The sequence below is a fragment of the Centropristis striata genome, chromosome 16, assembly GCF_030273125.1.
Source record: "Centropristis striata isolate RG_2023a ecotype Rhode Island chromosome 16, C.striata_1.0, whole genome shotgun sequence".
NCBI lineage: Eukaryota > Metazoa > Chordata > Actinopteri > Perciformes > Serranidae > Centropristis > Centropristis striata.
In genome coordinates, this window is record NC_081532.1 from 28,052,498 (window position 1) to 28,075,478 (window position 22,981).

The window sequence follows — 22,981 nt, forward strand, 5'->3', positions numbered from 1 at the left end:
GTCCCAAAATGTATTGTAGTTTAAGTAGTAATTTAAAAAAAGAGAGAGAGCAGGTTGTTTAAAAGTTGGGATGCTGTGAATATTTGCAAACAAAACAAAAGCTTATTAATGTGCACATAAACCTGTATCTTTGTGCAGTTTTCAATAGAATACACATTGAAAATGATTGGCAAATGATTGCTTTTGGTTTTATTTATGTTTAAGCCTACGCCCAACTTTTTTGAACGACCAGCATGCTACTGCCAAATGTAACTCACTCCTCCCCAGCACTGTATTTACAGAGTGCTACAAATGATCTCATCTAGTTATCCACAATAAAATAAATAAGCATATTGCCCTAAACTTTTACCATTCCTTGATGTGTACATTGCGTCCACTTCAGCTTTTCACTGTCTAATTGGGCTTCCCATATGCATTGATCATAAAGATACACATGCATATGTTTCAATCTCCATGATGTAGTATTATGTAAATTGTATCTAGCTTTCTTATCATTAAAAATACAAATATTGCCACTAAATTAACTGTAAGTCCTCACCTTTTACCCAAAGTGGTTGATTTTTATTAGACTATGTTTATACTCAGTGTCTTTTTTATGATTTCTAAGCCAATTTATCATTTTTATCTCAATGGACATTAGGAATTTGGATTTAAATGTAAGACCATACAGATTTCACTGAAAAGTCATGGAATACTTAATTCTGGCAAATTTCATGGATCTTTCAGAGAAAATGCTGCTATGTTGAATCAGGATGTGATCCACTGCTTTAGATGATTACACAACACCAATGTACTCAGGCAAAGCAATACTTTTATTATTTAACAGCAAAATCAAATCACAAACAAAGAGGAAACCTTCTTTAGGCCCAACAACTAAAACACAAGACAGGAAGAGAACAATAGAAGAGGGCAGCGGGTGGCGCCAAATCATAAAACAAACACAATCAAAACCTCTTTCTACTTCAGTGTTACCCACTCACTAACTATCAAAGACAACAATAAAAGAAAATATTGTGGCTGGCTACTCTAAACTTGCATAACAAAACAGAAATACAGCAAAGCAGCCACCCAGAAACTAGTGAGAACTAACAAAGTAAATAAACTAAGTGTGATGTGAATGTGTCAAAGAAACTAAACCTATAGCCCTGTTCCCCAAAATAACACAAATATAGAGCGTCATTTCTAGTTTAAATCATAAATCAAATCAAAAATCAATCAAAAACAGAGTTATTTTTACATAGACGAGGAGAGAAACACAAACAAGACACTAAGTCCAAGGACCGTAACACCCCTCTTTTAATTTCTTTGCAGAATGAGAACTATATTTTGCAATTTAATTTATATCTCACCTATGAAAGAGGAGGCCTGAAACTCCCAAACCTCCTGTGGTGTTATTGGGCAGCCTAACTCTCTACTGCCTCCTGCTGGTTCTCACTAGAGACACCAAAGATCTGGCTGAGCATTGAAAGAAGTAATACATCTCATCTTTCACTCCATTCGTATCTGTACTCAGCTAAATTACATGAACTAAAGAAATCATTTTGTTAAAAATACAATAAAAGTATGATATGAGGCACATAAACATAGAGGTGAAACACCAGTTTTATCCCAGTTTACTCTGATCTGGGTTACAGCGATTTCACACCTGGTAAGAGAGATATGGGCTTCAAAATCTGGGCTGAGGCCTTTATTCTGGGCCTTGTTAAAGCACTCAATGTATAGTCCTGTTTAAACAAAAAAAATTGAGATGATGTCTTGCTGTGAATGTTCTGCACTGTACCTTACTTTTCTTTTGTCTTTGTCTTATTGTTATACTCAAATTATATAAAAATGTAAACACATGTTTAGGTGTTAATTTAGGCGGTGACTTTTCTTTTTGGCTGGGCAACAAACGGGTAACAAACTGTTTAAAAAAAAAAAAAAAAAGTCTCCCTAACAGCCACATACCTTCATCATACATTAGCTAACAAATTCGCTAACAAATAATCAGCTCTTCTGACTGTTCAACAGCAAATTTCCGCTCCCTGAAGAACAAACTGAACTACCTTTTACACAATTTGTTTCCTCTGTGTACTTTACTGCACAGATAAAAGTTTAGAGGATTTATACCAGAGGAACATGCACACATTTCAGGATTAGTAGACTAGCCAATAGGAACACTCGATCTGAAATGGCTGAGGAATTTTTTGCCCCAAAAACTGTCAACGCTCCATTAAAGGACACTTTGGATCGGGAATTTTAAATCTTATTTTCCTCATTTTAGGAGATGAACTCAGTGAAGAGTCATGTTGCTATGATGTTCCCTCATCTATCAAACACAGAGTGATGGAGTTATCATGATTTGATGGGGCTGTTGAGAGGGAAATTCAAAGCCAAACCCAGGAAAGAGTGGTTCTGTAAATCTGTGGAAGAAGGTGTAGACGTGAAATAGTGTGTTTGAGCAGACTGCGTAGAAGGAAAGAGTGCCAGCAGGCCAGTCCAGATACATTGCTAGTCTGGTTCTTGTTGCATGGAAGACGTCAAGATTTCTATCAATGGCTGTTCTTATTGAAGTTAAGGAGAAAGACTTATTTGATGTGGTATTGTGCCAAAATTCAAGATTTCCATCACAGGTCAGCGTCCAGGACTTGTCATTCCTTCCAAACAGGCAGTATTCAGCACTTCCTCTCCTGCTGATTCCTCGGTAAGCCACTGCTATGCAACAGCGTCCCTTATGCTCAACCTCCCAGTAACAGCGACCAGTCAAACCATTTCTGCACAGCAGCTGTCTGGGGTGCTGAAATCTGTCTTGATGATACTCATAAGGTTGTCCCTCATTCACAAATGCCACCTGTGTGTTATTCTTAGACAGTCTGAGCTGTCTGTGTGCTGTGTTCGGGTCCAGTGTGAGTTCACAGGCATCTAATAAAAAAGACAACGACTCAATAAATCATTACAACATAAACAATATGTATACAACATATATACAACATATTACCATTTTATCCACAGTATACATACAGTATGTCTTTGTTGTACAGGCTAATGTAAAATCCTCAGGCACCAAGCGGTCACTTCCAAAGGACTCTGACCCCAAATAGGATTTTTCAGTCTTTTATTCTTTAGGTGTGCCATGATTGAATGTGTGCCTGGAGTTGCCTTGGGCTGCCCCAGGACTAGCTTGAAAACATTGCTGGGAAGTAAGTTGTCTGGTATTCCAGATGTCCCTGTTGCCCTGCGACCCGGCCCGGGATAAACAAATAAAATGGATGGATGGAGACAAAGAACCCTAATGGGCTTACACAAGGTCTCTTTGCTAAAAATTACACTGTTTACAACAAGTTAAATCATGACTTTTTATAAAACAAATTGTGTCATTCCATATGCAGAACATGTTACGTAAGTATAATCAAATCAAAACAAAAAAGGGAGAAAGCAGCTTTGTTCTCAGTAATAAAAGAAATACTTACACTTCTGCAGACCGGTTTTTAACCTCTGCACTCCGCCATGGTCCACTCTGCAAGAGTAAACAACAAGAAAAGTTTGTTTTTACACCACTGATGGACTCTGGGTTCTTATTTGTTCTTGTGATTTCTTAAATATTCTATTCTATATTCTGTGTTATTGTGTTGGCCACCATAAGGGCCAAATGTTTCCTAACTGTTAGTGTAAGGAATTTCTGTGGAAAATGTACATAAAACATTAGAAACAGTTAATGCATGATTTTTAGCAAGTAACACCTTAGTTTTCATGGGAAAGGAAAACTCATTAGTCAAGTCAGCTCAGTATATCCTGATTGGATGGTCTGGTTGTTATGATAAAATGAGAACAGAAATTTGAACTCTCCCCGGAGTTCTCTCATATCAAAGTTGTAACAAAACAGGATATCAGAGGACATGAGTCAGAGTTACACAGCAATGACGCAGGAACATACAAGGTAAAAAGAGTGACACAAAGTGATTTCTCTTTAGAGTTGTTTTGATCATTGGATTTGTCTGTCACCTTTGACATTTGTATCTATTTTGATACTTTCATTAAAATCCCACACAAGGCTGTAATTCGAATTTACATTGAGGTCAAGTGTTTTTCTTCAAAGATTTTCTACAACATTAGCATGGATATTTTCATAGTCACTTCTATCATATTCTGTTTATTATAAGACTGTACGTCAAAAGTGACAGTTTGGCCAATAATTTTACTTTGTGCCTGTTTTTCCGTAAATTTTGTCAAGTAGTTTCTGATCTAACGTTTAAAGATCAAGATCAAGTTTTTATCAATATAATTTTCCTTTAATTTCTCATCAAGAAATGAGTGTAAGCGCTCAGCCCTCTATGAGCCATACTTTAGAGTTTCCAGTCTCCATTGTGGATTCTCAAGCCCAGCAGAGAGGAATGCCACTCCTGAGTCTCCTGGATGGTTGTAGCTCAGGTCCAGCTCTTTCAGATGGGAGGGATTGGAGCTCAGAGCTGAGGCCAGGGAAGCACAGCCTTCCTCTGTGACCTGACAGCCTGACAGCCTGTATGAACATCAATGATCGTTAATTTATTGTTGTTTTGACAGTGAAGTTTTATGAGGCAGTGAGAATAATCATGACTGTAGTTGTGAGGTCACACACAGGTTAAGAATCTAGTCATCTGAGAGAAATTGTATGTGTGAATGCCTTAAAATATGTTCTAACCTGAGGGTTTCCAGTCTACATTGAGGACTCTTAAGTCCGTCAGAAACAAACTTCACTCCTGAATCCAGCAGGTCGTTGCTATTCAGGTCCAGCTCTTTCAAACGAGCAGTCTGGGAGCTGAGAGCTGGGGCCAGAGCTTCACAGCTTCTCTCTGACAGCCCACACTCTCCCAGCCTGGATAAAGATTAATAATGACAAAGACAAAGGTTTGCAAACACAAACTCATGCATGGCCAATAAATCTACAGTTAGACATTTCACTCTGCTGACCTGAGAGCTTCCAGGTTACAGTGTGGACTCTCCAGTCCAGTCGAAAGAAAGTTCACTCCAGAATCCTTAAGGTTGTTTTTACTCATGTCCAGCACTCTCAAGCTGGAGGTCTGGGAGCTGAGAACTGGGGCCAGAGTTTCACAGCTTTTTCCTGACAGGTAACAGGCACTTAGCCTGAGGAAGAACAGAGAATTTAAAAGAAAACATAAAGATAAAGCTGTCTGTTATCCATGAACTCACACTGCACTCACTTGGTGCATGAAGGTTTGACATCCAAAACACACCCTATCCTCCCCACTCTGTCTCCTGTCTTCAATATCCCTGTTGTTATTACAAATGGTCCTCATAAACACCACCTGTCTATTCCCAATGGAAATCTCAGGACAAAAAAATAGCAATAAAACCTAGTTCTAAAATTAAAATAAATTGAGAATCTACAACAAATTCTTCTGATGGCTCCAGGGAAGAGTTATTTAACCCTTGTTTTTTTAAATGGTTTAAATGGACATGGTTTGGGGTTGATCCATTCGAAGATGAGAAGTCTGTGCAATCAATTTTAAATTAGATCAACTGGCAGAATTCCTTTTTTGGTTGGCTGATTGCCCAATGACCAATAAAACAAGTAGAGGGAGGGCTGAGAGCTGAGGCCCCCCTCCTCCTTGGGCCCATTGGCTGTGATTCAATCAATCAGTTACGGCACAGCGAGAAAATAAAAATGTAGAAGAAACGCATGGAAGTCGTGGAGAAATTACGAGAAAAACAAACGACAAGCCATTCAGTGAGACGCTGTCAAATGCAATAAACTAACTGATATGATTAGTGCTGCAGCAGCTTGACCTTACGTTATTTTTCCAAAAAGTATTTATTCTAAATAAACAAAGTAAAGCAAACAAGGGTTGCACACACAATCTATAGAGTATAGAGCCACTACACAGTCTAATCTAAGATTAATTACAGAGTAAGGGTGTGAGAGAAGAAGAGTGTGTGTGTGTCTGTCTGTCTGTCTGTCTGTCTGTGTCTTTGTCTGTGTCCGTGTTAAGACGGCCGAGCGGCACCTGTCTTCAGAGGAATAGTCGTAAAACCATAAAGATGGTGTTGGGGGAAGAATGGCCTCCGACTGCCTTGAAAGACAAGGAGGATGTATAGGCCTTGAATTCTTCAACAAGTAATCATCCATCTGTAGGTTGATGGTTGAGGTTGATGATGCAATTACACATGTCAGGATACTGCAGGTCTGCACTGTTGTCTGTTTTGTGTGTTTCACGACTCATTTTGCTCACATTTTTTGCCAAAATGGCAGCGTAAACAAAACTAGTCTTATGACTTACGTAGGATCCCAGGATCTGGTATTTGAGGCTAAGTATTTATTAAAATAGTACAGAAACAAGCTCACCTGAGTGTTTCCAGTTTACAGTGTGGATTCTTCAGTCCAGAAATGAATACCAGCACTCCTGAATCCCCCAAATGGTTCATACTCAGGTCCAGCTGTCTCAGACTAGAGGACTGGGAGCTAAGGAAAAAGGCCACAGCATCACAGCTTCTCCACGTCAGCCGACAGTCAACCAACCTAAAAGAAATTAAGTAATAAAGAAAAACATCAACTTTAAAATCTCTATTAAACCAAAGACTGTGGCATAATGTGTCTGTGTCAGCAGAGAAAAACAGTTTCAACTTGTGCTAAGATCCTTTTTAAAAGGACAGGCTTCAAGGTGATTTGTGTGTGGTTGATCATAAAGCTGCTGACCTGAGAGTTTTAAGTCTACAGTGTGGACTCTGCAATCCCACAGAGAGATGCTCCACTCCTTCATCACCCAAGTGGTTGAAAGTCAGGTCCAGCTCTCTGAGACTCGACGATGGGTAACTGAGAACTGAAGACAGATCTGTACCACACATGGATGCCAGATCACATCCACACAGCCTAAAGAAGCATACATTACGAAGATGAACAAATATATACTACCTTAAATCTTTATTATTAAGAGGTTTAACAAGTGCATATTGTGAGAAAATGGAAGAGAGAAGGTGAAATAGCATCACTTGCCCTTTCTATCATTATCGTCACAGGGGTCCTATTAAAGGAAAATTATTGGGAGCCAGAATGATGCTTTGTATGTAGCAAGCTAACTTGGTTATTATGTTTTAAGACAGTATTAAGCTCCCAAAATGTTGAGTTAAACTTCATGAACTGAAAGCACACTGTGAAAGGGTTAAAGTTTTAAGATAAAAACACACTCAATCACATGATAGTGCTTATTAAATTACATCATGCTGTATTGAAGATAATTTAAAACCAGTAATTGAGATCATAATCTCATTTGAGAGTGTTTAATGAGTTAATAAATTAAGTGAGAATAAAGCTGCCTTTTTGTCTTGGCTTACCGCAAGCTAGGGTGCAACACAGGTGTACGTCTTCAAATGAAGCATAGCCCTTACAGTGTTAGCTTGTCAACACACATAAACAGCTAAGCTAACATTAGCATTGGATTTATCACTTTAGCAGAAGTTTGTGAACTATCTGCCCATAAAGCCCCGACTGCTAACATTTTGCCATGCACTATGTGTTGCCCCCTACTGGCCATCAGAGAGAATACAGGGTTAAGGCACTGTCAATTTGAGTTCATTCTTCAGGTCCAGGGGGTTGCTGCCTGTGTAAAAAGAATAAATATTTGGAAAGCTGATGGAGGCTCACACTGGTTTCCTAAGGGTATGTTTCGCCAAAATCTGTACAACTGAGGTGGCAAGTTCAAAGTTAGCACAAAGACACAATGACCACATTTATGAGAAATATGCCACGTTAATAGAAACCTGAATGTTAATGTGTATGTGAATTGCAATTATTTTTTTCAGGATTGCAGCCATATTTTAATGGCAATTGATCGATTTGTTTTTGACAGTTGAATCTGAATATAAAAGTAAAAACAAAAACAACACCGTGTGGCACTAGAGGAAACATTATTTCATCCAGAAACCATGAATGTCTGTTCCAAACAAGACATTTCAGTCATTTATATACAGACCAAACTGGTGGACTGACCCCTAACAACTGACCTTTCTAACCCTAGAGCCACACTATCAAGACTGAAAATGAGACATTATGTAACAATATGAGTGGTAGCATGCAACATAAAAAAACTCATAATGTCATTATGCATATAAGAAGGGATTATATTGCTTCAGCAGTTACAATGGTAGCCCATAGTTATACAAGCAATCAGGATGTGATGTGAAGTGAAAAAATCCTAGAACAAAGAAAGCAGACCTGAGAGTCTCCAGTTTACATTGTGGATCCTTCAAGCCAACTGTGAGCTCATGGAGTCCATTCCCCAGCTTATCGGTGTCCAGCTCTCTCATATTACTGGTCAGTTTACGGCTTTTTAACCTAACCCAAAAAGCAATGAAAAAGGACATTAAAATACAACATTTACAGTTTTACATATGTATAGTATGTGTTGTGCACCCACAGGCATAGACTGGAGGCTTATATGTCAGGCTGGGGAACTGTATTTCTGGGACATTAATGAGCAGCACAGGGGCTCCACCATGGACTATTCTGGCTCCACTCCTGTTCACACTGTACAGAGGGGACTTCAAATACAACTCTGAGTCCTGCCACATCCAGAAATACTCGGACGACACTTCTTTTGTGGCGTGTATCAGGAATGGACCGGAATCTGAATATTGGAATCTGATAAAAGCATTCAGTGACTGGAGTCACAAGAACTATCTCCTACTGAACACCACAAAGACTAAGGAAATTATCATAGATTTCTGCAGGTTCAAGCCCCCCCTTCAGTCAGTGAATACTAGGGATGGGTACCGAATTCGGTACTTTTATAGGTACCGACCGAATTCCGTCAGTACTACCGAGTACCGATTCATTAACTTTAAACTGATCATTGATTTCAACCTGTTTTCATTTGACGTCTTTGATTAACAAGCGTGCTGACGATCGCACTATTTTTTATTTTTTTATTTACCTCCTCCTCTAGTCCTGTCTGCTCACTGCGGCCACTAGCTGCTGCCCTCTTCCACCCCGGTGCAGAGACGAACAGCCCGGCTCTAGGCCTGCTAGCCGCCAGCTGCTATCTCTCCAATGTCTCTACCCGGGCTTGGCCTTCGTCAGCCTCGAGATTGGACCTTCCTTACTCCGTTTGCTCTCTCCATTCTTCTGTAGACCAGTCATTAACAGCTAGCAGCTAGCTGCTGCATCTCTGGTCCTCCGCTAATACTCCGCTCTTCAACTCAGGAATATTACCTGCCACTTTACTGCAAACTGCCTCGATGAAATTAAATCCCTCGGACTCAATGTCTATTCCAAACAAGACATTTCAGGCATTTATATACAGACCAAACTGGTGGACTGACCTCTAACAACTGACCTTTCTAACCCTAGAGCCACACTATCAAGACTGAAAATTAGACATTATGTAACAATTTGAGTGGTAGCATGCAACATAAAAAACTCATAATGTCATTATGCATATAAGAAGGGATTATATTGCTTCAGCAATTGCAATGGTAGCCCATGGTTATAGAAATCAAGGTGTAATGTGAAGTGAAAAAATCTTAGAACAAAGAAAGCAGACCTGCGAGTCTCCAGTTTAGATTGTGGATACTTCAAGCCAACTGTAAATCCACGCCCCAGCTCATTGTTGGAACTCAGGTCCAGCTCTCTCACATTACAGGTCAGGGAGCAAAGACCTGAGGCCAAAGCTTTGTAGCTTATCTCAGACAGCTTACAGCCTCTCAACCTAACCCAAAAGGAATGAAAAAGGACATTAAAATATAACATTTACAGTTTTGAATATGTAAAGTATAAGTTGTGCACCCACAGGCATAGACTGGAGGCTTGAAGCACTGGCATCATCCTCAGAAGACCTTCCTCTGAAGCAGAGTATTTCTTTAGGTCAAACACATCCAACCCGCTCTGTGAGGACAATAACATGAAGACCAGAGCTGACCACTGAGCATGAGACAGATTGTTAGTGGACAGACTTCCTGAACTCAGGTACTGTTGGATCTCCTCCGCTACAGAATGATCATTCAGCTCATTCAGACAGTGAAACAGGTTGATGTTTTTCTCTATATTCGGATTTTCCCTGATCTTCTTCTTGATGTACTGGGCTGTGTCTTGACTGCTCTGTAAGCTACCTCCTGTTTGCGTCAATAAGACTTGAAGAAGTGCTTGATTGGTCTGCAGTGAGAGGCCAACGAGGAAGCGGAGGAATGAGTCCAGGTGTCCATTCCGACTCTGTAAAGCCTTATCCACTGCATTCTGGAAGAGGTGTTTGACTTCAGATTGCTCTGACTGTTGGGAAGCTGATTCTTCTTCTGACAGTAGGTCGACACCAGAGTTGATGAATGACACAATGACATGAACAGCAGCCAGAAACTCCTGGAGGCTTGAATGGACAAAACAGAAACGTTTGTCCTGGTTCAGCCCATGGTCTTCCTTAAGGATCTGCGTGAACACGCCTGAGGACACAGAGGCAGCTCTGATATCAACGCCACACTCTATTAGATCTGCTTCATAGAAGATGAGGTTGCCTTTCTGCAGCTGCTCAAAAGCCAGTTTTCCCAGAGAAATAATTATCTTGCTGGTCTCGGTGTTCCAGAGTGAATTTGTTTCTTCATTCATCAGTTTGAACTGATCTAATAGAAAATAGATATAAAGCTCAGTAAAGGTATTGGGTGGCTCTCCTCTGTCATTGGTTTTCAACACATCCTCCAGAATTGCTGCAGTGATCCAACAGAGGAATGGAATTTGGCACATGACATGGAGGCTTCGTGATGTCTTGATGTGGGTGATGATTCTGCTGGCCAGCGCCTTATTCCTGAATCTCTTCCTGAAGTACTCGTCCTTCTTTGGATCAGTGAATCCTTCCACCTTTGTCACCATACGAATGTACTCTGGAGGGATTTGACCGGCTGCCTCAGGTGTTGTGGTTATCCAGATGGAGGAAGAAGGGAACAGTTTTCCCATGATGAGGTTTGTCAGCAGCACGTCCACTGAAGCTGAGGCTGTAATATCAGTCAGGATCTCGTTGTTGTGAAAGTCCAAAGGAAGTTGACACTCATTCAGACCATCAAGGACGAACACAATCTGGAGTTTATCAAAACAGCTTATTCCCTTGGTATCAGCAAAGAAGTGATGTAGAAGTTGCACCCAGCTGTATTTTTTCTCCTTGAGCAAATTCAATTCTCGGAAAGTGAACGGAAATATGAAGTCTGCATCGATGTCGATTTTCTCTTCAGCCCAATCCAGGGTAAACTTCCGCGTCAAGACAGTCTTCCCTATCCCTGCTACTCCTTTTGTCAATAATGTTCTAACTGATCCATCTTGACCCACTGAGGTTTGAAAGAAGTTGATAAGCTGTTCAGAATTAACTGTGTTGCTGGATGCTTTTGCATTTTGTCCAAATGTCTTTTCAGACCTTTCCTCTGTGATGAGGAGCTCAGTGTAGATCTCATTCATCAACATCTGCTTTCCAGATTTTGTGTTTTGCTCAAACAAATGCTTAAACTTTTTCTGCAGGTTGGATTTCAGTTTACGCTGGGAATCAGTGAGAGCCTCTGAAGTGATAGACAAGAGAGACATTAATTAGAAGCCATAGTAAGTTGAGATATACAAACTTTTTCAAAATACATGAACACATTTTCTAGTGGTGTCAACAATAATCGATTGGGCGATGCATCGCAATGCGGGGCATGCACGATTCAGCATCGATGCGACAAAGTGCCATAATCGATTATGTTTATTTCCTGGCCTCCAGTGGAAAGTTGTGGGGGCCAGGGTGGGAATTTGCCCCACACTCTGGCCTTGATGCCCTGTGAAAAAATGTTAAATTTACGGCCAAGGTGGCCTTTGCGCCCCTGTCAAAGTTCCAGTAAACACAACGCTAACCCGACCCACTCCCTGTCCTTCGAGACGTGTGCGCATCAACACATGGCTCATTTGAATATTCAAATGAGCCATGTGTTGATGCGCAGCACAGGTAAGCTAGCGGGACAAGTTGTTTTGATATATTGTGACTGAAGTATGTGGTAGTATTTGACAGAACTTAACATTCACGTTTTTATAGAAAGTACTATTGATAGGTAATTACCATTGTATTTGCCTATTTAAAGTCGACTCGTTAACTTTACATTTTTGCGTCATGAAAACTAGCCACAGCTAGCTAGTTGGGATATCGCTAATGTCTTCCCTACCTCAGGGACCAGGGCTCGACATTTAGCTGATGTAAATTTCACCTCAGCAGGTTCCTTTTTTATGGCAGGGAGGAGGCATTTCTCTTTCCTTACTCTTAGATGAACTCAGGCAGGATCATGAATTTTGCCATCTTTTTAAAATATATGCATTTGCCGTCTTTTCAAAACAGGTTGATTTGTCATTTTCCAAAACGGTCCTTTCTAATATATCTAATATATTGTGCATTAATGTTTCTTGGTGAATGAGAATGTTAAGGTATTAATCTGAAAGGTAAAACCAGCGTAATTTAACCAAACGGCCTTTATGCCCTGTCATGTGGCCTTTGTGCCCTTAAAATAAGTGTGGGGGAAATTGCTCTGTCGCTAGTTTGGAGTTTAACACTGTTTTAAACTCTAACTCCCAACTACAACTCCAGTTTAAAACTGTGTTCAACTCCAAACTAGTGACAGAGCAGAGTGGATGATACACACATAGCAGCCAATAAAATCTATTGTTATTAGGCCTATCTGCTTGTATTGCCTCATGACTGACGAAAAATGTCCCTTGTTGTGTGCAGTATAATTGTGATGCATCGCAATGCATCGTAGAATCGAATTGAATCGAATCGTTACCTCGTGAATCGTAATCGAATCGAATTGTGAGGGCAGTGCCAATGCACACCCCTAACATTTTCTATCTCCATGTTACTTGTACCACCTACTTATGTTGGCTGAAGTATCATCCTGACTAACGATTATAAGACTCATTTGTAATGTCTTATGACTTTCCTGCAACAAATGTAATCCTTTAACCCATTGAAGCCTGGAAAGAGGATACGTCATTTTGTAGTATTTGTATAAGCTTTCAAATACTTTTGGAATTTCATTTCTACCTGCTACAGAGGCTAAAAATCTATTATTTAGTAGAAGCGTTGACATTTCTGTTGAATTTCCAGAAAAACGTAAAGGTTTTAGGGGCTTATTTTAAAATCGGCCAGAGGTTTTACAGGCGTTTTAGGCGTCAATGGGTTAACCCTGAATCAAGATATTTCTTTGGCCACTTTGGAAAGTAGAAACTGCAAACAAAACTATGGCATATGACACTATATTGACATTTGATGCTTATAAAGATCTTTAACAAGTGCTTATTTACACATCCAGCAGTTAAGGAACAACATTAGCTTTCACTTGTATTCTCTGTTCTACCATGTAATGTACCTATTGAGTTTCCCTCTACTTACGTTTGGATGTTGAGTTGATGTTTAATAAATGCTGCGCCAAGTCATTCCTTTTGATCAACTTCAAAACCTTAATGGTCACCTCCACTGCATTTTTGTCATAGGTCTCTATGATCTCATCCACGGTGTCCATCCTGTCTGCTTTCCCCAACTGGCTCTTGGGGATCGCTGGAAAGCCTTCCAAGACATCAGCCTGCTGCAGGAACCATTTGAACTTCTTGAACTCTTCATCTGAAAAATTCTCCAATGTTTCAAGTAGATTTGTGGATGTCGCCATGGTTTCTTCTTGCTGAAATAGCAATAAAGTTTTTAACAATTAATGATAAGGCTTGATTTATTAACATTAACTGATAGACTGAAATAGGTAATGTAGAATTAAATGGTTTGGGAACACTAACTTACCTTTATTATTGTAATCAACATTAAATATACAATTTGTCATCCCAATTTAATGTTGTAAATCCATAAAGTTAATTTCTATTTTATCCTTCCTGATTGCCAGAGGAGGTGTATATGCACTGAATGACTTCTTCTGGCGATTGCGCAGGTCGAGTAGTTAAACCCAACCAAGTCACCTGTGACCCCCTGATAAACCCTAAGTACCTAGCTAGCCCACTGTAGTTAAAGCTAGAGTGTAGCCTTGTGACTGCATGCTTCGATGTGCAGCTGTGCCAGTATTCCTCAGATTCTTCCCCCCTGAGCTGTGGGGTGCCCCAGGGTTCCATCTTGGGCCCCCTCCTCTTTTCTATTTACATGTTGCCATTGGGATTTATTCATTGCTATGCGGACGATGTACAAATATATTTACCGCTAAAAATGAATAACCCATCCTCTGTGCAGGTCTTATTAGACTGCCTGAAAGACACCCAGTCATGGATGGCAGCAAACTTTCTGTCAATAAATAAAAACAAAACTGAGATAATCTTATTTGGCCAACAAAATATTTTAGATGGCTATGACAGCGCCATTGGTAGCCTTAAATCTCTGTGTCTGACTTCAAGTTTACCAAACAGATAAGCTCCACTGTTAAAACTAACTTCTTCCAGCTACGGCTACAGTCAAAAGTTAAGACTTATCTCCCCACAACTGATTTTGAGCGAGTCATCCACACATTCATCACATCACGCCTAGACTATTGTAATTCTTTGTTTGTTGGTCTTGACCAGTCAGCAGTGCGCCACTTACAGGTTGTTCAAAATGCAGCCGCCCGCCTGCTGACTGGGAAGAAACGGCGTGACCACATTACCCCCATCCTTGTATCTTTGCATTGGCTACCTGTAAATTTTAGGATCCAGTTTAAGGTTTTTATTAATTGTTTTAAGTGCTTAAATGGTCTGGCACCGTCTTATTTATCAGAGCTTTTAAAACCCCACAGTACTTCCAGAGCACTTAGGTAGTCTAACCAGCTGCTTCTGGTCGTACCGCGGTCCAGACTCTGTACTCGTGGGGACAGAGCCTTCTCTGTGGCGGCCCCAAAGCTGTGGAACAGCCTACCTCTCCAGGTCAGAGCTGCACAGTCTGTTCAGCACTTTAAAACATTATTAAAAACCTATTTATTCTCCTTGGCGTTCAGTCCCAACTAGGCAAGAATCCTTGGCTTTCTTTTTTACTTTTTTACCCTTTTATTTGTCTTTTTATATCTAACACTGTTTTGGATTTAGTTTTTATTACTATTTTATTTTATTGTTTTTACTGTTTTTAGTGTTCTATTGTTTTCATTGTTTTTATTGTTTTTATTTATACCTATTTGTGTATGATTTATTCTATTTTAATAACTGTACAGCACTTTGGTCAACTGAGGTTGTTTTTAAATGTGCTCTATAAATAAACTTTGACTTGACTTGACTTGACTTGACTTCGATCGGAGCTGCGAGGTGCTCGCCCTCCAAGGCTCATGTTGGTTGGCTGGTTCAATGTCATCGTGTGCCATCCTTTGGATAACCATAGGATCCAAGAAACGAAGGTGCACTGTTCTGTGCCTGTCATTCTGGAGCTCCTGCACTCTCTCCTGGATGGCGGCTGACTCACCTCTACCACGAGGGTGAACATGGCTGCCATTTCGACAAAACATGTAAGAGTCGATAACAGCATGGTGGGGTGCCACAGGCTGGCGTCACTCTTTCTGAAGGGGGCTCTGAGACTATGCCCCCCACAGGTATGGGACCTGCCCTTGGTTCTGGGTGCTCTATGCTTGCCTCCCCTTGAGCCACTGGTACAGGCAGGCTCTAATGGCTCTGGGGTCACCTTAAGGCCGAATACTGCATTCCTTCTTTAAGGTTCTGTCAAGCTCGCATCTTAATTTAGCTATCCAGCTGGCGCAGTTTGACCCACCTGAGCAGGAAGGGGATAATACATTTGGGCGGTTATGTCCTTTGCGGGCTCTGAGGGCGTATCTGGGTGGTACCGCAAGTATACGCTTTTTGTGTGGTCCGAAGTAGGGTCATGCACTTTAGAAACAGCGCCTGTCTCACTGGATCATAGATGTAATCACCCACGCATATGAGGTGCCACTCTGTAAGGAGCATCTCCACATCGAGGACGACTCTGAGGGAGCACATTCACCAGGTTTTACCACATAAATATTGCCACACCTCAACCACAAGGCATGGTCCTCGTACCAAGTTCCACAGCATTCCACTCAATGAGGTATGTACTTGGGAATCCTCGTGACTCTTTTGGTATAGGTCATCCAATGCTTATGCACTGCCTCTGGCGGTCAGGAAGGACGAAATAGAACAAATGTTAAGAATTTAACTATGGTTCTATGAATCCCTGAAGACCGCCAGTGCATTTAGTCACTCAGAATCCCCCGTGGCTTCAAGAAGACTCTTCAGGTACAGATCCTCTGATGACAATGGAGGATATAACTTATCCAGGGTCATCCTCGTTGGTATAACTACTCGACCTGCGCAAGCGTGAAACGAAGTTAATCGTTGCTTATGCTATGGCGGTCATCCAGGATTCATAGAACCGTAGTTGTATACGTAACCTTCTATTTATTATTGTGCCACTTTATCATTGTATTAACAAAAGAATGTTAAAAACCAGAGCACATAACTCTTTGTATTGGTGGAAGACTAAAAAAACTAGCTGGTAATTTCCCATAATACAATTCAAAATTGTATTTCATTATACCACAGAGACACAGAAGACTACAAATATTTGAGTAACTATTACTTGTCATGCTATGGATAACACTTTGAAACAAGAGCTTGTAATTTCTGAAGAAATTGCGCTGGGAATGCTGGATGTCAAATAGCTGACAGTACACTGCCATTCTGGCAGGAATGTGTCAGAAGAAGTCGTAATAGTAATAGTTTGAAAAGTGGGTCATTAACATGAATGTAAAGATTAGTTGAATATTACAATAATGTATAGAAAATGTGGAATATTTTTATGATCATTGTAGAGCTGACGCAAGTCATTGTTGAGTCATGGTTGAGTAAACCAAGATAGCAGTATGTGGAGACAGAGGTCCCAAAAACAGCTGAAGAGCAATGTACCAATCAGAAACAGAGAGATGCTAATGTGAATGTCAGCGGTTGTCTAGAAGTGGTGAGTCATGGTTGAGGAGAACTTGTGATAAAACACAATGAAATATGTCGAAGAAGACAGTAGTCAAGAAATGTGGCAGAAAAGAAAAATCAGAATAACATGTCTCCAGCATTCCCACCAATTATGTATATGGTTGGTTAATTGATGATTTATATGTTAGTTATCAGTTGACCTACCCAATAAAGAGAAACAAATTATATTTCTAGAAATAATTACCCTTAGTCATAATACCACCACCTACCTACCACCTGGAGGCTTGAATGGTTTCTCCGAAGAGTTTGTATCTTCCTCCTTTATGGTGGATGGCTGCTGAAGTCATCTTGGAATGAAAGCAGAGTGGATTAAACGTCAAATACAACCAACATAAAACAACTGAAGTATTCAAATTTAAATCAGTGTCTGATATTAATGATCAATCTAATAAATTCCAAGCTCATCAGAGTAATTTTAAGTCTACACAATGACTGGAACCACATTAACTACTGTATTTAAACCTGATTTAAGTATGATTCAAGAAATAAACCCACAGTAGGTGTTAATTAGTTAATCAATATACTATTAACTTTAAAATGTTGTGTACAGTACGTTGTCATGAAGATAATCTGCCTCTTTGACATTGGACTCTCGCAGTACCTCTGGCTCCAAGCACCAGCAGTAACACCATGAGCGCTCTCTGCTGCAGTCACACAGAGATTTATTTCAATAGGGTTTATTTAATCTAAACATCAGGTAAATTATCTAAAATGTTAAGCTAGTAAACATCAACACTTTATGGGGAAATTACTCCTTCGCAATTTTCTTTTATTGGTAACCTCACAGTAACAAAAATGACGGCGTAATGTGTTAATTATTGAGCTTTAGCAACAAAGTTCAAATCTGTAAAATACAGACAATCTTCAGCAGCAATTAAGACACACAGCACATGGTCCGTCAATTCAAGTTCACAAAAAAATACTCATACAAGAATTACAAATCTATAAAAGCTATAAAAAAGTGATTTAATCCTCAGTGATCCAGTGAGGAGTTTCTCATTTCTAAACGATTGTATAACTGCCAGTGATGTAAAAAGTATTCAGTTTCCTTACTTCAGTGAAAATACTAATACCACACTGTGGAATTACTCCACTACAAGCAAAAGTCCTGCATTCAAAACATACTGAAGTAAAACTACAAAGTATCAGCATCAAAATGTCGAGGGTGTCTGCTGGGGGACGGGTTGGTGGGTCGCATCATTAACACAGTCTTGGTATTAAGGATTTAAATTATTAAAATCTTGTGTTTATGATTCATTCATTACTCATCACTCTGGGGAACTATTCAATGCCACTGATATTGTTGTATAAACAATGGGGGGAAACCAATGTAATTTTACACATTGTTCATGACAAGCAGATAAAAACTTATGTATCTGAAAAAAGACACATACATTTATTGGAATAAAACAAACTATTTATTGAATATAAATGCAGGGGTAATTATCTACCCTCCCTGTGTGTGTGTGTGTGTGTGTGTGTGTGTGTTTGTATTTGTTTTTGTTTCTTTACCTTAACAGTTTTGACTACCCTCTCATTTTCTCTTTTCCTAGCTCTCATTATTTTTGTGAAACAAGCGATTCCTTTCAATAAATAGCCTTCGAAATCCAATGATGAGATGACTTACTGTACACATATGATGTATGTACATACAATGTAATGTTGTCGCAGAGGGATTGCCTAAAACTGGCTGTTGGATAGCTATATTTCTTTTCTTTTCTTGATTAGCTGGTGTGTGGCAAGCTCCTTCTGAACTCTACAGGAAACCCACTTGATTCCTTCCTGTTCCTCAACTAAAACATAGCAGCACAACTTGGTGGGCGTTGTCCTAGTAATCTCCCTGCATGAGAAATATGACGGTGGCAGCGGATCACAGCTGGATCAGCTCAGTCAGGCTTTAAAACAGCTGTTAAAACCCAGATACAGACATGCCCTAATAATAGCTTCAATAATTAATTAATTAATTATCCTTAACTGCTTAACCAGTTAAGGATAACTCAGGTCGTGGGGGACTGGAGCCGATCCCAGCTGACATTGGGTGAGAGGCGGGGTCACCCTGGACAGGTCTCCAGACTGTCACAGGGGTGAAACATAGAGACAGACAATCACGCTCTCATTCACTCCTACAGGTAGGCCTGGGACGATAACAAATTTTGCTGGACGATATATTGTCCCACAAATTATTGCCGATAAACGATATTATTGTCAACATGATAATATATCATAATAATGCACACCCTTTCAAATACAATACACTTTTATTTCTCAGTGTTTTTTACCATTGTAATTGTAATTTTAAGAACGTTTAAATATCCTAAATAAATAAAACAAACATTTTTATTTTTTTTTAAAGGGCAGCATTTATTTTGCGATGTAGCAAACTCCACTTTCTGTGAGCGCACAGCGTTTATATTTACTTTGTCGACCAGTGTTGACTGTCGGAACGAAGGCTCTGCATCTCCAGGTGCAGTTTTTTTCCCCAGCTGGGAAAACTGGGTCGGGTGGTTCTGCTTTAGATGGGCATGCAAGTTTGTTGTGGTGGCTTTTTTTGTTGCCACCACTTTTGAACAAATTCGGCATCAGGCTCGTCCGTGTGTTGATGGGCTCACCTTTTTCATTCGGTTTAAAACCGACATATTCCACCACCGGGGCTGTGGCATTTGGCTTTGCAATCATCTTTTTTCCTCGCGTTGCTCCGCACGAGGCTCACCTGCTGCACTCTGTGTGTAGCCAATGCTAGCGGCCCAGCCTTCCCCACAGACACAAAGAGACTGGATGACTGACAGGAGGGTTCACTCCGCTCATTCTGCTATGGAACAAAAGCGCCCAGGTGCTGAGATCGAGCACAGAGTGAACCCTCTTGTCATCCAGCCTGCTTGGAGGCAACAGACGAGGAAAACAAACACGCATGCGCATGGCGATATATCGAGGCCGGCAAAATTATTGAGTTCATTTAATTTATCGTGCGATTAATTGATTTATTGATTATCCCAGGCCTACCTACAGGCAATTTTAGAGTCACCTAATAAACCTAAGCTGCATGTTTTTGGACTGTGGGAGGAAGCCGGAGTACCCGGAGAGGATAAAGCTATAAGTCTCCCTTCTAACAAGTTCTGAAGATTTATTTACACCATCAATTCTAACAGTTTAAAGGTTTAGTACACCCCAACACTAAACAATTGGAAGGGTGATTACACCAAAATACAATATATTGATTAAAGGTTTGTTACACCTATGTTTTCTTTAAATTTAATCATACCCAAATATGTATTTTTGTATACATCTATATAATTTACACATGTAGTTTGATCCAACTATTTCAGTTCTCTATTTCATAATATTCATCATAGCACAAAACTTGCACTGCATTGATCAAAATTGCCAAAACATATAACAGGGAGTGTCTGGTCTTAGGTGTCCAGTCCTCACTGTTGTTGTGGGAATTTGAAATAAAGTCTGTGCAATACTGAAATGGTTTAACATATTTTATTTAATAAATTATCTAATGAATGAATGAAAAAACATGTTCAATAGTTGTAATGCTTCCACGGAAATTGGGGGCGCTGTCGCAAAATACAAGAGGTCTAGAAATGCAGGTACAGATCTACAGGTAGGCTACAGATCTGAAATATTAACATAAGTTACATAAAAGCATATTTTCCCAAAACAATAGTTGTATTATTACCAGCTGGGATGGATGTTTGTGTGGATGGATTGGGGTTTTTTTTACCCTACACCTTTCCATGGTAACATGCACTTTGTAGACGGTCCCTGCGCACTGAAGCCACAGCCGACAGGGCATAGGAGCGTTGCATTTCAAAAGCCTTCTCAGAGTATGCATACTTATAAAAACATATATCATCCACTGTGCTCAATAACTGTAGAATCTCACCATGTCTCAAACCAAGCTTAAAGTACAATTTAACTGAGCCGTATAAACGAGCCATAAACTATTCTTTCCTCTCGTTTAGTTTCGTTTCGCTAACATGAAATGACGTAATAGGCCTACTGAGCCTTTTTTTAAATTTATTTTTTTAGTGTGGGAGCAATACGCTTCCGTAGTAACCTATTACATGTGTGAGCCAAAATAACACAAAGTTAAGAACAATTGGCGACTAGACTGTCTGCTAGACCATGCACAGGGCAAATAAAACCATAACATCTACAATGCGGTGTGCCACCTTTAAAAAGTCTCTTTAAAGTTTACAAAAACATGATGCTAGGCTTCAAAAAGTTGTAATTGCTCATATTGATCAAGTACTAACCTGTTAAATACAGATAATGTTCAGCAGTAGTTATGGGTCGGACTGTGCCGAGGCTTCGGAGCTTGTGTCGAGAAAATAATCCAGGAAGTCTTTAATTAGGGCGTAACCTTTTGTATTCCTTTTTTATTTATATATTTTTTAACTTTATTGAAATAAACATGAAAGAACATACAACTCTCGCAGACAATACATAACATATAATAAGATAGAAAATAAATGTTGTCAACAGTTAATGAAGGGGCAATGTATGAGATATAGCAATATAAAAATATATATTCACTTCCAAAACATTTGGCACAGATGAAAAAGAGACAAATGACAAGAAAAGAGATTCTTCCTCGAAAATATGTCCTGCTATTTCACGAGCATTCTTCTTTTTAAGTGCTGAAAGAAAAAAGTTGATCAAGGATCATTTACAAGGACCAAGGAAACAAGGAAAGGAGGGTTTACTCCACTTGCTACAATGAATGTGATATTTACCCATGATTATATTAATCATGTTTGTGGGATTATTAAAATAATTCATTAATGATGAATTAAGTAATTAATTTAATGTTGGGGGGAAATATCTGATTATTCATGTAAAAATGTGATGAATGTCAAAAGTAGGAAAGTCATTCATTTTAGGTGATAACCTTTTATTTATTTTTTTTAGATCTGCCCAAAATGTATTGGACACAGGGCACGAGAAAAACATCTGTCAAACTACTTCACCTCGGATTCAACACTAATTGAAACAAAAGAGGAGTCTGAGCTGGATATTTTGTGTGAATTAAACTAAAAAAAATAGACTTGACCCTTAAAAACGCGGGGGTCTTTCAGTGGGGATGGATACATTCATTAGAATGGAGTCCTATTTAATAGTGTTATGCCCTTTTTTTTTTAAACTCCCTCTTTTGGGGGAGTTTTTCCTTTTCCATCTTGAGGGATTAATGCTAGAAGGTGTTATATTCTTGTAAAGAAGTCAAACTTGTGATTCAGGGCCGCCCAGTGGCCATGTTGTGTTAGTGTACTTCTGCCCACATGGGCTTGTTAAAATGACTGATTTATTTATTTATTAGTCATTAACAGCAGCCCAGACTCTGAGACAAAGACTGAAAATTAAAACAAAGATGTGGTAATCCCATGACTCTCATTTGACTGATGTTACTGTTCATTATACTTGCAGGGTAGAAAGCGACTTTAAATAAACCTAAAAGTGAGCGAAAGCTTCTCAGCAAAAACCAAGAAAGAGGCCTTGGCCGTTAGAGTAGAGGGAGGACATTAATCAGTGGAATCCACTCGTTTTTATTACAACACACCTGTCATAATTGGTTTACTGTTTTACTAAAATTTGGGTTTATTTTAATTTTAATTGCTAAAGGTACTACATACGTTTAGACATAATTTTTTTAGCAAGCGTGCATGCATACATGTGCAAAAATGACCCCTAAGACAAGATTTGTACCCTGTTGGTGGACAGCTTTCATGGGAATCTGAACAAAGGCACTTTTTTAAAAACTTTTTCTCATGTTGGGGTCATTCTAGCAAAATTCATTGAATTTCAAGTTGAAAAATGTTCATTAAGAGGGTTTCCTCTGCTGTTAAATATAGTGAGTAAGACAGCACCAGGGTTAAGAAGACACTGGAAAGACAAAAGGTCGACCTGCAGGGGACATAGGGGGATTACACAACTCTAATAACTGAATAAACCATGACTTGATACATAGTTGGTTCTTCTTCATATAGAAACCACTCATATCTTTTTATGTTGAGATGTGTTTTTCTGAGACGAACA

The 22,981-nt window shown here is 39.5% G+C and overlaps 1 protein-coding gene across 1 annotated transcript; it reads right to left on the reverse strand.

The window, feature by feature from the left end:
* Positions 1 to 803: 803 nt before the first annotated feature.
* On the reverse strand, positions 804 to 21,276 carry LOC131988807 (NACHT, LRR and PYD domains-containing protein 12-like). The gene is made up of 13 exons (XM_059354068.1): positions 21,205 to 21,276; positions 17,149 to 17,583; positions 13,356 to 13,641; positions 9,759 to 11,499; positions 9,513 to 9,677; positions 8,186 to 8,305; positions 6,671 to 6,844; positions 6,320 to 6,493; positions 4,927 to 5,100; positions 4,658 to 4,831; positions 4,322 to 4,495; positions 3,450 to 3,496; positions 804 to 2,901 (listed from the first exon to the last, which is right to left on the reverse strand). Exons 3-13 carry the CDS (start codon positions 13,627 to 13,629, stop codon positions 2,312 to 2,314), a joined length of 3,807 nt encoding a protein of 1,268 aa, XP_059210051.1. The 5' UTR covers positions 13,630 to 13,641; positions 17,149 to 17,583; positions 21,205 to 21,276; the 3' UTR covers positions 804 to 2,311.
* Between the last annotated feature and the right edge of the window lie 1,705 nt (positions 21,277 to 22,981).